At 36.9% G+C, this 14,307-nt stretch overlaps 1 protein-coding gene and 1 non-coding gene across 6 annotated transcripts; one reads left to right on the top strand and one right to left on the bottom strand.

The window, feature by feature from the left end:
* Positions 1-322: 322 nt before the first annotated feature.
* LOC146927171 (myosin-4 protein (DUF641)) lies at positions 323-5,314 on the bottom strand. 5 transcript variants are annotated; one of them, XM_085700526.1, is made up of 3 exons: positions 5,214-5,314; positions 4,879-4,937; positions 323-1,891 (listed from the first exon to the last, which is right to left on the bottom strand). In XM_085700526.1, the coding sequence occupies exon 3, from the start codon at positions 1,816-1,818 to the stop codon at positions 559-561; it is 1,260 nt and encodes a 419-aa protein (XP_085556652.1). In that variant the 5' UTR covers positions 1,819-1,891; positions 4,879-4,937; positions 5,214-5,314; the 3' UTR covers positions 323-558. The 5 variants fall into 5 exon arrangements, with proteins under 5 accessions (XP_085556652.1, XP_085556650.1, XP_085556651.1 ...); XM_085700524.1 differs by having other exon boundaries at positions 323-1,884; XM_085700525.1 differs by lacking the exon at positions 4,879-4,937 and having other exon boundaries at positions 323-1,884; positions 5,129-5,314.
* An 8,442-nt stretch (positions 5,315-13,756) lies between these two features.
* LOC146927170 (small nucleolar RNA R71) lies at positions 13,757-13,863 on the top strand. The gene has a single exon (XR_015009069.1). It is a non-coding gene; the product is annotated as a small nucleolar RNA R71 (small nucleolar RNA).
* The last annotated feature ends 444 nt before the right edge of the window (positions 13,864-14,307 follow it).

The following is a 14,307-nucleotide window of genomic DNA, read 5'->3' as shown; positions in this document are numbered from 1 at the left end:
AATAATTAGCCTTTAAACTATATGAAATCCATCTGTCCAATTAGTCTTTGCTGTTATACGATGGACTTCCTCCAAAAACAGAGATACAAGGGACTAAAAAGACATTTCATATAATTTAAAGACTAATTTGACGGATTTCATATAGTTTAAAGACTATTTACTATTTTCAAATAGTTTAGGAACTAAATAGTTGATAGAGTGGAACTAAATTGATGGTTTTCTGCAAATTTATTTGACACAAGTTTTGCATTTTGAAGTGATAATGTATCACTCTTTGATTGGTTTAATGCAGTCTGCTGTGAACTATGAACACATGAATGTCTTTTTCCCCAAAGCAATGAAAACTTTTATACACCTTCCAATACCCCTCCCACATATACTGTTAGAGTTGCAACAAGAGACCTGGAATCCAGCATGTAATCTTACAAGCACTAAAAGGGATCTTAAAATTACAAACAAGACATTATCTTACAAGATAAGAAAATGATGATAACTGAAACAAAGCGCATACAGCCAAATGGATTTGGATTTGCTGAAAAGCATGCCTGTTTTCAAGAATCATTCAGCTACCTTCATACCAGAGAGATAAACTTTACTCTGAATCACACTTCCACCAATCCAAAATCCAGGCATAACCATCAATCCAACTTTCGGCTTTTCATCATTTTCTTCCATTATCAGATTCTTGATCACGCTTTCCATGTAAACATCGGAGAACTCACTCCCTCCTTTAACCTGAAATACCTTGACATTTGGCTCAAAAGAATAAGCCAATTTGTGTAAAAGCCAAATTGACTTGGCTAGTTTTAGAAAAACTTGGTAAAAAGGAGTTCTTGGATGTCCTCCACCCATCACATAATTTCGCTGATCTAGATTTCCAAAAAACGATGCCTCCATCTTTGGATGAACTACCATTAGGTATTTGCTCCTGCAGAATTTCCCAAAAATGGAATCTGGATTCTGACCTAGCACGTCCAAAGGGTCGATCTCCCTTAAAGCGAGAAATTGGTGAAAGAAGCTCTCTTTATTGACTGCAATATTGTCTGATTTGACAGAGAAGCTTTCTTGCTCGAAGCCACCAAACATTCTTTGGCATATGTAAGACTCGAATGCATATTTCTTATGAGCTCTTTTCGCATAAACAACATTTGGTTCGATTGAGTTGGCAGCAGCATCAAGATCCCACCCAGCTGCTTTCATCATGTTGATCAAAGGTTTAGAAAAATCATGAACTGCTTTCGCAGCTGCTTCAACAGAAGATGTAAAGAGATCCGGAGTTAGATCAACAGGGAAAAACCCATTTCCATCTTCTGATTCTTTAGCCGACAAACCTCTAAGCTTCAGATTCTTTTCTAATTTTGCCCTCTTTTGACTAGCCTCCTCTATCTGCTTTTCCAGTTGATGGATCTCTGAATCTTTATTCTGGATTTCAGACTGAAACTTCTTAACCATGACCTCATACGTTTTCAGGAGGCTCTGTTGCTCTTGAATTTCTGCAGCTAAACGCGAGTCTTGAGGAGAAACACACACTGGCTTTGGGTTGTTCTCCCTGTAGAAATGCTTAAGTTCAGATAGATTTTTCAGCTCACTAATAACTTGTTTGTCAGCAGTGTGGATTTTATCGGGATCATAGGGAGTATGAGCAGCTTGCAGCTGGATATAAGCTGATTTCAGAGAGGAGATATTTGTGAATATTTTAGATACTAGGGTTTCCACAGCTTCTGGATTCTGGTTCGTAGCTTCTTCCATTGGTTGAGGGTGGACTTTCTGACTGTTGTTCTCACGTAATTGGGCCTCTTTGGCTGCAGTGGGTAGCATAGCTAACGCCAATGGAGGGACGGATGGACACACTTTCTGTCAACAGAATCGAAATTAACACAGAACCTGCAAGCTTTCAAAAATGTTTAATCAAGGTGGCGTTCAGATAAAAACACTGAGAATGTGTGTGATCAAGCACATGGGAGTGAAAGCATGTTTGAAACAAATTTAACTTTTAAAATATGTCAACTGCTAAAAGCAATGTGCCGTTACACACTTTAATTTCTAGCAATCAAATTAAATACTTGTATCATTTCAGATGATGTTTCATGCTAGGTGGGTTTTAAGTAGTGTTTTTGGGACTTTCTCAGGAAAAAAACTCATCCAAACATGTTCAGCTGCTTTAAAGATATTAAATTATAAAACAAGGAAAATAGGCGTACTTTAATTTGAGGAAAAAAAGAAAATAATACCATAGTGTATCATACAAATTTCCATCAACACAGAGAAATAATCACTAAAGCAAATGATTACGACATTCTAAATAAAAATATACAAATTGCAATATAAGTAATCGTGGAAATAACATGTAAGCAAGCAGCTACCAATCTAGAAATATGAGTTCAAAATTATTAATCAAGGCCTTTCTTTTGTGTCTGATACCATACAAGTTATAGTTTTCTTCAAGACGCTTTCTTTACAAGAAAGAAAATCCATGTCTCTCTACTCAAGCTTCTTAGACCTAGAACATTCTATAGTTACAAGTCTACTCACTCCACATGCAACATGTCCAAAAAGTAAATATTCTAATTGCTTTTAATATTTCAGTTTAAACATCTAGAATGTTAGAAAAGTTGACTCTGAAATATAACATACAGGAAAGAAAACTGATTTTGTTAAAATCATAACACAAACACAAGGGTCTTGCATGGTAATTTGATCCAGAGGTCCAGTTCACAGAATCAATTACCTGCAACATGAAGAATATATTTCTAACTACTAATTGGCAACCAACAACTAATAGCCTATTTGAGTCACACTTGTCCTCTTCCTTACATCTCACTTCAAGTTCACTATGAACTGTCCCAAAATACAGCTATCCATATGTGGTTTAATCTTCTATCCAATGTCTCAAAATTCCACTATTCAGTTATAGTACTACTATATATGAATGAAAAAACAAAATCGGAGCTGCGACAAATAAAATGAAATTAGATATAATACATCGATTACTTTGAATTCAAAAATAGCAAGGCTTCACAAGCAAAATCTAGGGCCGGTTTACTTCCCATGTTTCATGTATTTAATTCAACTTATAAACATAAGAGAATACATATCCAGTATGCCCCTTATCATTTTCTTTTATAATGTTTTAAAACCGATACAGCATTTTCAGAATTTTCAAAACGACAAAATTGTTATATGGTTTCTAAAAATGCATTCTCACTAGCTAAGCTTCCATATTCTCTCTATCATAATTGTTTACTACATGAGTCTTCTATCCCCTTGTTAGCAATTCAAAATAAAGGCAATTTAGAAAATGGAAATGAAAATACTTTTAGGAAGTAAACAGGCCCCTAGTTTGCAATCCTAAGTCACCCGAAGCTTATGTTAGAACAAATTAATTAATCAACTAATCTCCTTATTGCATATCATGTATATCTTCTATTTTTTTTTTGTTTTTTAAGAAGCTAAACTAGCCCACCGAAATTGGCACCAGGGAGAATCGAACTTGAGACCTTGAGACCTTGAGGAGGAGCACACTCCAAGGACCCAAGTCAACACAACCAGGCCAACCCAAGTGGGTTATTAAAACATTTAGACTACATTTACAAATGAAACTGTGGGATATTTCAAAGAATGACTACATTTACAAAACTCTTGAACCTAAGATATTTCAAAGAATGTTTATGTCTCTCTCTACTTCTCAACTCTCAAGTTTCTTAGACCTAGAACATTTTATAATTACAGTTCTACAACCATCCAATCCCCACCCCACAAATAGCATGTCCAGAAACTAATGATTCTAAATGCAGTTCCCTGATTTCATAAAAATTATACCACAAGGGTCATGCTTGGTAATTTAGTCCAGAAGGCCAGTTCACAGAATCAATTACCTGCAACATGAAAAATATATTTCTAACTACTAATTAGCAAGTGACAACAGATAACCTAATTGAGTCATACTTGTCCTCTCCTTACATCTACTCACTTCAAATTTACTATGAACTGACCCAAAACAGAGCTATCTATACCGCAAAATCTTGGAAGTAACACCAAGAAAGTCCTCGTTGTCAAATATTGAATCCAGAGTCTCAAACATTTCACTATTTCAACTATCATACTACTATATGAATGAAATTTTTTGAAGTTGCAATGAACCTTGAATATAATACAGCTATTTCTTTATTTGAAAGTTGAAAGATTATCCATTTTTCTTATAGTTACAAGTCTACAACCATCCAATCCTCACACCAAGTACATAGCATGTCCTGAAACTTATTGATCTTAATCTTACAGTTAAAACATCTAGAATGATAGAAATGTTAAGTCCAGAATATAATGTACACGAAAAAAAATATAAATTCCCAGATTTCATTAAAATCATACCACAAGGCTAGTTAACAGCATCAATCGCCTATAACATGAAGAATATATTTCTAATTACTAACTAAATAAACTCAAAATTGACAAGGGATAACTATATTCTTCATGTCATACTTGTTCTCTCCTTACATTTACTCAATTCAAATTTACTATGAACTGACCCAAAACACGGTTATCTACATCTAGAAATCTAGGAAGTATCACCAAGAAAGTCCTCATGGTCTAATCTTGAATCCAGTGTCACTATGTTAGCTATGGTACTACTGTATAAATGAAAATAAAATTCAAGGTACACCAAATAAAATGAAATTGAATATAACACAGTGATTTGTTCGAATTCAAAAATAGCAAGGTTTCAAAAGCAAAAATTTACTTTGCAATCCTAAACTACACAACATGAAACTTATGTTAGAAAAAGTTGATCCATAAAAAAAATCCCATTTTAGCATATCTTCCAAAAAATAAAATTAAAATTATAATACACAAATGAAACATTGGGAATGTGGTTTCTACCTAGAAAGACTGCATTTTTCAGCAAGAGAACGAATTCACCATGTATAACACCCTTTAACCTACCATATTTGGGGAAAAACATGAAATCAACCCTAATTTTCAAGCAAAAATCAATATAAATGTACATAACTGATCTGAATCTGATGTAAAAAAACAGACCCAGAAATTCATATGGATTCTAATCTATCAATCATCATAAAATCAAACCCTAAATTGAAATTGAAATTGAAATGAAGATGAGAAAAAGTACATTTTTTTTAAAGAACAGGACATGTGTGAGAAACAAACAACGTTAACGAATCGAAGGAAAACGAGATCTGAGATTTGAATGATACCTTATTGTTGGAAGAGTGAAGATGGAAGTTGTCTTGTTCGGTTCAGTAAAGTAAAAGCTTCGTGTGGTAAGGTAACAGTCACAAGCTCAAATTAGAACCCTATTCCTAAGTGTAATTTATCGAAATTTTAGTGTTTTTTGTGATTTCATCGTTGGAATACCACGTTGTGTTGTTCGTCGTCTTGTGCGCGTTGTTTGATTTCGAGATTGGTTGTAGTGTTCGTTTGGTTATTATTGAAAGATCGGCTTCAGTCAATCACAGATTCAATCAATCATTTTGGCATCAATGTTGCAGATGTGGAAGCATGTGTATCCTAGTGATTTAGAATTTATCATATAATTTGTAGCATTTTGTCGTTGTATGCTATTAACTTGGTGTTGTGAGTTTGTTCGCAGATTCAGCTTTTACGTTTTTAGCAGTGTTGATTATGTCATTGTATATGATGTATTCTATCAATTTGAATGAATGAATATCGTCTTTCTTTTGTCAAAAAAAAAAAAAGAAAAAAATAAAAGGAAATGACATAAACAACTTATGAAATTGTGATAAACAATTGTTTGGTTAATTTTAGTTTGAACTAGTGAATGTTGGAGTTCAACTTAGACCAGTTGAATTCTGGCTTTTGATATAATATTAATTAATATACACGGTTGTGATTGTTTGTCAACTACCTGATGTCTAAGTTAGGTGCTATCCAAGCCTACTCTAAGACTGTCTGCACAGTAGTACTGTTGTCATTTTGTGAAAATGGTTGCTTGGGCCGGGTATAGACCTGGACTGATAAATATCCAAGCCTTTTGCCAAATTTGAGCCGGGTTAAAATTGTGTGAACAAGTTTAAAACATTAATTTCACCTTTAAATTGAGTACTATTGTTAAAAACATTAATTTCACCATTAATTCCATGGATTCACGGTTCCAAGTTAAAAACGATTTTATAAATTTTTTGATTTTGTGCAGCTTAAATAAACATTCCCATTAATTTCATCTTTTTTTGAAGGAACAGCAAACAGCAAAATCCAAATCCGTCGGAAAGGATTCTCGTCGTGGATCTTTGATTATTTACAACCCATTAAATTTGATTCAATTTCTAAAAGTGTTTATCAAATTAAAGTGATGAAAAGTGAACTGAAACTGAATTTAAATTTGGGGGTTGGAGGAAAAAGTATGAGTTGATGAAGTCATGAATTGAATGTCCTTATGTTTCCAGATTGATGATTAGTCTTAGTTTTGGGTAATGGAAAGAATATATGAGGTTTCTAGAGTGGAACAATTGGGAATCTGGAAGAATTAGGGATCTGGAGAGTTGTTTTTGTGCATCCTTAAGCAAAACACATGAAGCTGAGAGCGATAGTAGCAAGGTTGGATCTGGAAAATTTGTTTGAAAAAATTGTCTTTGTTTTAATGAACATTAAATTTAAGTTTATAGTTGGTTGTAAATTGGTTAATAGATCTGAAAACAATAAGAACTTTATAAATATTTTGTTAAGAAGGATTACTACCATGTATTCTTGTAATAGGGTGTATGTCAAGAACGAGTCCTATCTCGATTGCGCCGTATCGGATGTCTGCATCAGAGTTGGGTGAGTTGAAGAAGCAGTTGGAAGAGTTGCTCGAGAAGCAGTTTATCAAACCGAGTGTTTCTCCGTGGGGTGCTCTAGTATTGTTGGTTAAGAAGAAAGATAGAAGTATGAGGTTGTGTGTGGATTATCGGCAGTTGAACAAGGTGACAATCAAGAATCGGTATCCGCTTTTGAGGATTGATGATTTGATGGATCAGTTGGTTGGTGCGGAAGTGTTCAACAAGATTGATTTAAGATCAGGATATCATCAGATTAGAGTGAAAGCGGAGGATATATCCAAAACTGCGTTCCGAAAGAGGTATGGACACTATGAGTATTCTGTGATGCCATTTGGAGTGTCTAATGCGCCAGGTGTCTTCATGGAATATATGAATAGAATATTTCATCCTTTTCTGGACCATTTTGTGGTGGTGTTTATAGATGATATTTTGGTGTATTCGAAGTCTGAAGAAGAGCATGTCGAGCATTTGAGGATTGTGTTGGGAGTATTGAAGGAGAAGAAGTTGTTTGCTAAGTTGTCGAAGTGTGAGTTCTGGTTGCGGGAAGTGAGTTTCCTTGGTCATGTGATTTCTAAAGGTGACATTGTCGTGGATCCGTCGAAAGTTGATGCAGTGTTGCAGTGGGAATCACCTAAGTCTGTTTTTGAAATGAGGAGCTTTCTTGGATTGGCAGGTTATTATCGGAGGTTCATTGAGGGATTCTCTAAGTTGTCGTTGCCATTGACGCAGTTAACTCAGAAAGCACAAGCTTATGTTTGGGATGCTAAGTGTGAGAAGAGTTTCCAAGAGTTGAAGAAAAGGTTGACTTCAGCTCCAGTGTTGATTTTGCTGAATCCGAAGGAATCATTTGTTGTGTATTGTGATGCTTCTAAGATGGGTCTTGGTGGTGTGCTTATGCAGAATCGTCAGGTTGTGGCTTATGCTTCGAGGCAGTTGAAAGTGCATGAGAAGAATTATCCGACTCACGATTTAGATTTGGCGGCCTGATAGGGCCAAACCGCAAGTGCACGGCCTATCGAAGTAATAGTAGTAAGTAGAGTTATCGTTCCGCTAGGGAGTTGGTCAATCCAATTAGCTTTTAGAAATTGATTAGAAGAGAAAGAAATAAGAAGTTGGAGAGTGCAGTTTTTGAAGGTAAATAACAATAATATTAAAAAGCCTTGGGATCATTGGTTCATCATAATAACGAATCTTTTCACAAGCAAGCCTTAAACTTATAATTAAACGTTAATCCTAATTACTAAGGACAAGTCTCTCTTTAGCATATCACAGCTCCTCTCGAAGTCAGTGAGTGTATCCCTCCAACAACCACACCTATTCTCATGGGTGATTGCCTTTGGGACCCTTGAAGATCGAAACTTTATGTGTCCCAAGGTTTGCTAGACTATTCTCATGTTTCTCAAACCTTGTCTAAATTCACTTGTTCGGATATCAAAGCTCCGCGTTCGCTTTATGAATTCATATCTGTGATGACGAATTAACCATTATCAAACCCTCCGCGTTCGTTTCCACAGTTTGATAATAATTAATTCATGTTAAAACGGTGAATTTAGATTAGGAATTAGGGTAACAATTAATTAGGGTTTAAGACTTGGCTTGATCCGGATTACGTCATTAGACTTATCCAACGATCCCAAGACAAAAAAGTCTACTCACTCATGTTCATCGTAGACATGGGGGAAGAAGAGAGAAAATAACAGTAAAGTAAATTGCAAAGAAAGTAAAAGGGAATTAAAGACTTTTATTAAAATAGCAATTGAAATAAACAAAGTAAAGGTCAATTGTTTATGGTGGAGAGCTACTCTATTTATAGCTTTACATCTGACTTAGAAACTAAGCAACTAAAGGGATAAAACGGTAAAGCTGCAACAGGGTAACTTGGGCCCGAAGAAAAGCAGCAAAAGAGCATCCTGGGGACGGGCACGGCCGTGCCACATGTTGGCACGGGCCGTGCCAAGCTTCTGAGTTTGGGGGAACATATTTTTGTCCCGTATCTTCGTATTCTTGCGCTGTATTTGCTCCAGTCCTCTTTCTTTCACTCCAAGGCACCTTCCACCATATATTTATTCCTAAAATAAAAGAAAAGACAATTTGAAGTAAAATATTCTAATATAAAATAAAATAAAATGCAATAAAACTAAATCAAATCTAAAATAAAACTAAACTAAATAAGGCAATAAATATGACTATCTATGACTCATCAAACTCCCCCACACTTGAATCTTTGCTTGTCCTCAAGCAAAAGGCAACAGACATAGCAGCAACAAAAGATTGATTTATGGCAATATTAAGAACATAAGTCTCAAAGAAAGGTTTTGTTCCAAGTACACTAATTACAATTTCAAATATTCCTCATGAACCTATTCTACCCAACATCAAGTCTCAAGTGAGTGAGTGTGTGTGTGCAGTCCAACCCTTTTCTTGCTCCTGTATAAGACAGATATTATGAGGAACATGTTCTATCCTTAGTGCTAAAGTAACCGAGAAAAGTCCTTTCTTCATTTCATATAAGAGTGATGGGAATTAAAGTTAAGATTGAATTAATTTAACAATTAAGCACAAGGGGCTGCAGATGCTTAGGGGCTATCTATCCTCGTAGGAAGTCTTCTCGGATGTAATTGTCCTTTCCCCCTAGATTCAAAATCACCCTAAGCAGTGCTGCAAAATTATTATTTGTTTCATCTCCGCGTAGGAAGTCTTTTTGGATGTAATTGTCCTTTCCCCCTAGCGTTGATGAATTTGTTTCATTTAAGTTCAAATTAAGGAGTCACCACCACAATTAGGAAGTTAGGATGTAATTGTCCTTTCCCCCACATGTTGGTGCCATTCTCCCGACCCATTTAACATTAACAAATTAAGAAGAATATAACGATTAAGAACAATTTGATTAATTTTCCCACACAAACTTATACTACTTTTACTCTTAAGACTTTAAAGGGTCTAAGTTAACACTAAAGCTAGAACGTGTTCCTTAAAATACCTATTCATACATTTACTCAAGGATTGCAACCGGGTGCTTTTCTCATTGGAGAATTTTTCACATTAAAACAAGATATGGGTATAGCAAGAACATAAGAAACACAAGAAACTACTTTTATGTACAAGAAACAACCTTTAAAGAAGAGACAAAACAAAAAATTTTCATGCCATATTTACATTAAAAACAAGCTACTAATCGTGCCTCTTGCTATAAAAACAAAACAAAAGAATAAAGTTCAAGGGAGTTTGGGACACTACCCCCCCCCCCCCCCCCACTTAGGGGAAGCATTGTCCTCAATGATTCAAAAGAAAAGAAAAATTAAAATAGAAGAAGAAGAAGATGGAGTAGAAGAAGAATAGTAGGAAGAGTGAAGAGAGAAAGGAGGAAGAGGAAAGGGAAGAGAGGAAGAGGAAAGCTCACATGTTCTCATTGAGGTCCATAAGGAGGACCTTGGAGATTGAATTGGTGCATCATCCTTCGGAGCATTTCATTGTTTTCTTCCGACAAGCTGTTGCCCCTTTGGACATCATTTCTCAGCCCCAAAAGTTCTACACCTTGCCTTTGTTGCTCGGTGCTTATCCTCTCTATCTCGGTTCGCATCCATGCCCATCTTTCATCATCATTGAGCTCTCCGGCATTATGGTCATGGTGTTCCTCCTCAAGGTGCAAGTTAGCACCTTCTCCTTCGTCATGTTGCTCATGTACCTGTTCATTATCAACATACAACCAATTCTCCTCCACCTTGGTGTTAGTCCGAGATGGGTTAGGAAGCAAAAATAGAATAGGCACATTGAGCTTAAGGGCATATTGCATGGGTGGATGATGTGTAATGAATTTCATAGAGATTAATGTCTCTATGTTAAGCCTATTATTTCCCTGAATTTCATTTATCCCTTCCTCCTCGCTCACTCCAAACTTCCTAGCAATGAACGTGATAACACCCCCCACCACTATTTCAGCTACAAGATTAGGCTTAGTTCCTATTGAAGCAAGGTAGTCAAGTATGTAAAAACAAGTATTTACGGGATTATTAGTAAGCATAGCCCAAAGCATCAAGATTTCATCCGTCCTACATGTTCCTACTTCTTTCCTACCCCAAATGGTACACGCCATTACTCTTTGAAGGTACCTAAGAACTGGGTTGTGGATGTTACTAGCCTTGTTGGATCGTGAAACATATTGGTTTCTACCGGTGATGCGTGTCCAAAAGCTAGCAGGGTTATAATCTTCCAGCTTTAGAGCTTGATTCCAAGAGTCATGGATGAACCCCGCATTTGCGAAGCCCATTTCAATACAAAAGTTTTCAAGGGACATCTCGTAATCAATATTCAAAAGCCGGAAGGAGACTCTATGATCGGGGTCATCTAAATTCAACTTGTCTTTCGTGAATTGGATAGAACTTAAGAACTCATAAGTAAAATTTTCATACCCCCTCATAGGACTAAGCATCTCACCCCATCCTAATCTATTCAGCAAATTAAAAACGTTATCCCTAATCCCTAGGGTATTCATAGTATGAGAATGAGGGTACCTACAAGGATGCAAAGTTTTAGTGATAAGGATTTTATACCTTTCTTTTTGGTTGTATGCCATGATTCTTTGCCGGTGCTCTTTTCTTTGACGGAGGTCCTCCGGAAGATGTTGCCGGTTCCTTGCCACTCCTTCTTGAAGCCATGGACCTTTGACCTTAGTTTGACTTTGAGGTTTTGGTGAAGGTTAGGGTTTTGATGATAATTTGAGTGGAAAGGGTTGGTTTTGGATTGGGGTTGATGTTTAAGTGAGGTCTATGGTTTTAGATGTGGAGATTGGTTAAGGTTTTGTGGTTTTGGGGTTAGGGTTAATGGAGATAAGGGTTTGGTGAATTATGTGTTTGAGTGGGGGAAAGATGTTTTTGATGGGAGGGTTTTGTGTTGGATGAGATTTGTGATTGATTGGTGAAAGAATTGAGTGATTTGGTTGGGTTTTGATGAAGTTATGAAGGTTTGAAGTTTAAGAGTTATGGAGGTTTAGAGAGAGGGTTAGAAGATGAAAGAAGTTTGTGGTTTGAGAATGAATGGAGAAGAAGAAGAAAAATTAGGTTTATAGTGGCTAGAAGTCGGGCACGGCCGTGCCACTCTTTGGCACGGGCCGTGCCAACACTCTGACTTTGGTCCTTAGTTTTTGTTCACAAAACATGGCACGGCCGTGCCAACCTTAGCACGGGCCGTGCCAACTTTCTGACTTCGTGGCTTCAAAAATTTTCCATTTTTTTCGAATCAACTTGGACAATTACCTACAAAAACACTTAAAACAAAGAAAAACAAAACAAAAGCAATTAAATGCGTGGGTTGCCTCCCACGAAGCGCTCTTTTAATGTCATTAGCTTGACGGTTAGAAAGAGTCCTTAGAATGGATCAAAGATATCATATTGTGTAGATGACGCTGTAAAACGTTCTTTCACAACATGATCGTTAAGCATGCAACAAGAGTAAAGAGCGGGACCTTTCATAACGTTTTCCAACTCAAATCCTACCATCTTATCACTCACTTGAAAGAGTATCCTACCAAGTTTAACGTCAATGAGAGCTCCCGCAGTTGCGAGGAAAGGTCTACCTAGGATTATAGGGACGTCATCGTCCTCTTCAATGTCAACGACTACAAAATCAGTTGGGATGTATATCCCTTCTATCTTAACAGGTATGTCCTCGACAAATCCTACAAGTTTCATGGTAGAACGATCAGCTAGCTTTAATTCCATTTCGGTAGGTTTCAACTCTCCTATCCCTATCCTTTTAAGAAGAGACAAAGGCAGCAAACTAACACTAGCTCCTAAGTCACATAAGGCTTTGTTTATGGCTTCATTCCCAATTTCACATGGTATGGCAAAGCTACCTGGATCTCTAAGCTTAGGGGGTGCCTCTTGAATGATTGCACTAGTGTCCTTAGCCAAGGCTATTGTCTCATTATGCTCTATAGCCCTTTTCTTTGAAAAAATTTCCTTTAAAAACTTGGCATATAGAGGCATCCTAGACAAAGCTTCAGCAAAGGGAAGTTTAATGCAAATCTTTCTAAGTATGTTAACAAATTTTTCAAACTTACCCTCTAGTTTAAGCTTATCAGGATTTAAAGGGGATGAAGTTTTGTTTTCTTCAAGTGGTTTTGCTTCTTCTATCACAACTTTATCACTTAAAGGCTTGACACTTTCTTTCCCATTGTTTTTAACCTTAGCAAAAGTTTCGCCTAACTTACTACCCCCAAAAGATATGACATTAACTTGGGCTTTGGGATTGGCTTCGGTTTGACCAGGAAAGACTCCCGGTGTTTGGGAAGAGGTAGCCACTTGTTGGGCTATTTGAGCGATTTGGGTTTCAAGCATTTTAGAGTGAGTAGCAATAGAATCGACCTTGGCATTTTAGAGCCAGTTTGGTTTTTAAGTTCTTGAAGTTGTTTGTTTTGGTTGGCAATAGAATTTTCTAACAAAATCTCCAAATTGGATTTCTGAGTGAATCTTTGGTTGTTTGCATAACCGGGTGGTGCTACTTGTCCATAGGGATTTTGGTTTTTATAAAAATTTTGATTTTGTCTCATCCCTTGGTTGTATTGAGCATAATTCATTTGCTCAACACCATTAATAGCACTACCTAGTTGGCAATCAACACCAGCATGACCAGTTATACCACATATTTCACAAGAAGGAGTAGAAGCAGAATTGATAGCACTAACATTGAGTTTTTCAAGTTTTTCAGTTAGTGTATCAATTTTAGAAGCAAGGTGGTCATAGTTAGAGACTTCGTGTATACCTGCCTCCCTTTTGGAGGATGAAGAACTAGAGATGGCTCTCTCGTCGGTCCATTTGTAATGATTCTGAGCCATGTCTTCAATCAAGGCATACGCCTCCGTGTAGTTTTTGTTCATAAGTGCTCCACCTGCAGCTGCATCAACAGACATCTTAGTGGTATAAGACAAGCCATTATAAAAAGTGTGGACTATAAGCCACTTCTCTAGGCCATGGTGGGGACAAAGTCTTATCATTTCTTTGAAACGCTCCCACGCATCATAGAGAGACTCCCCATCTTTTTGGTTGAACCGCGTAATTTGGTCTCTAAGTTTAGTGGTTTTAGATGGTGGAAAGAAACGGGCAAGGAATGCTTGCCTCATCTGATCCCATAAAGCAATGGAACCGACTTCGAGGGAATGGAACCAAGCGCTAGCTCTATCCCTTAAGGAAAAGGGAAAGAGATGAAGTCTTACGGCCTCTTGGTTCTCCTTCATGGTTCCACTAATTCGTAGGAAAACAGAGATGTGAAGATTGGGGTCCTCAGTGGGGGATCCCGAGAATTGGTTTTGCTGCACCAAGTTAAGTAGGGCAGGCTTAATTTCGAAGTTGTCATCCTCAACCGTTGGGTACACAATAACAGCTTGTGGCTCAGCCGTAGACGGCGTTGCATACTCTTTGAGAGTGCGATTGGCCATGACGGTGTTATTTTGTGCGTCTCTCTTTCGTCTATGCAAATACCTTTCGATCTCGTTGATTATTGATGAAGTAATTTTTCT

Source organism: Medicago sativa, chromosome 4 (assembly GCF_051527215.1).
Source record: "Medicago sativa cultivar Bolivia chromosome 4, Bolivia_mono, whole genome shotgun sequence".
Taxonomy (NCBI): Eukaryota; Viridiplantae; Streptophyta; class Magnoliopsida; order Fabales; family Fabaceae; genus Medicago; species Medicago sativa.
The sequence above is the reverse complement of the archived record's forward strand: the minus strand, read 5'-3'. Positions and strand labels throughout refer to the sequence as shown.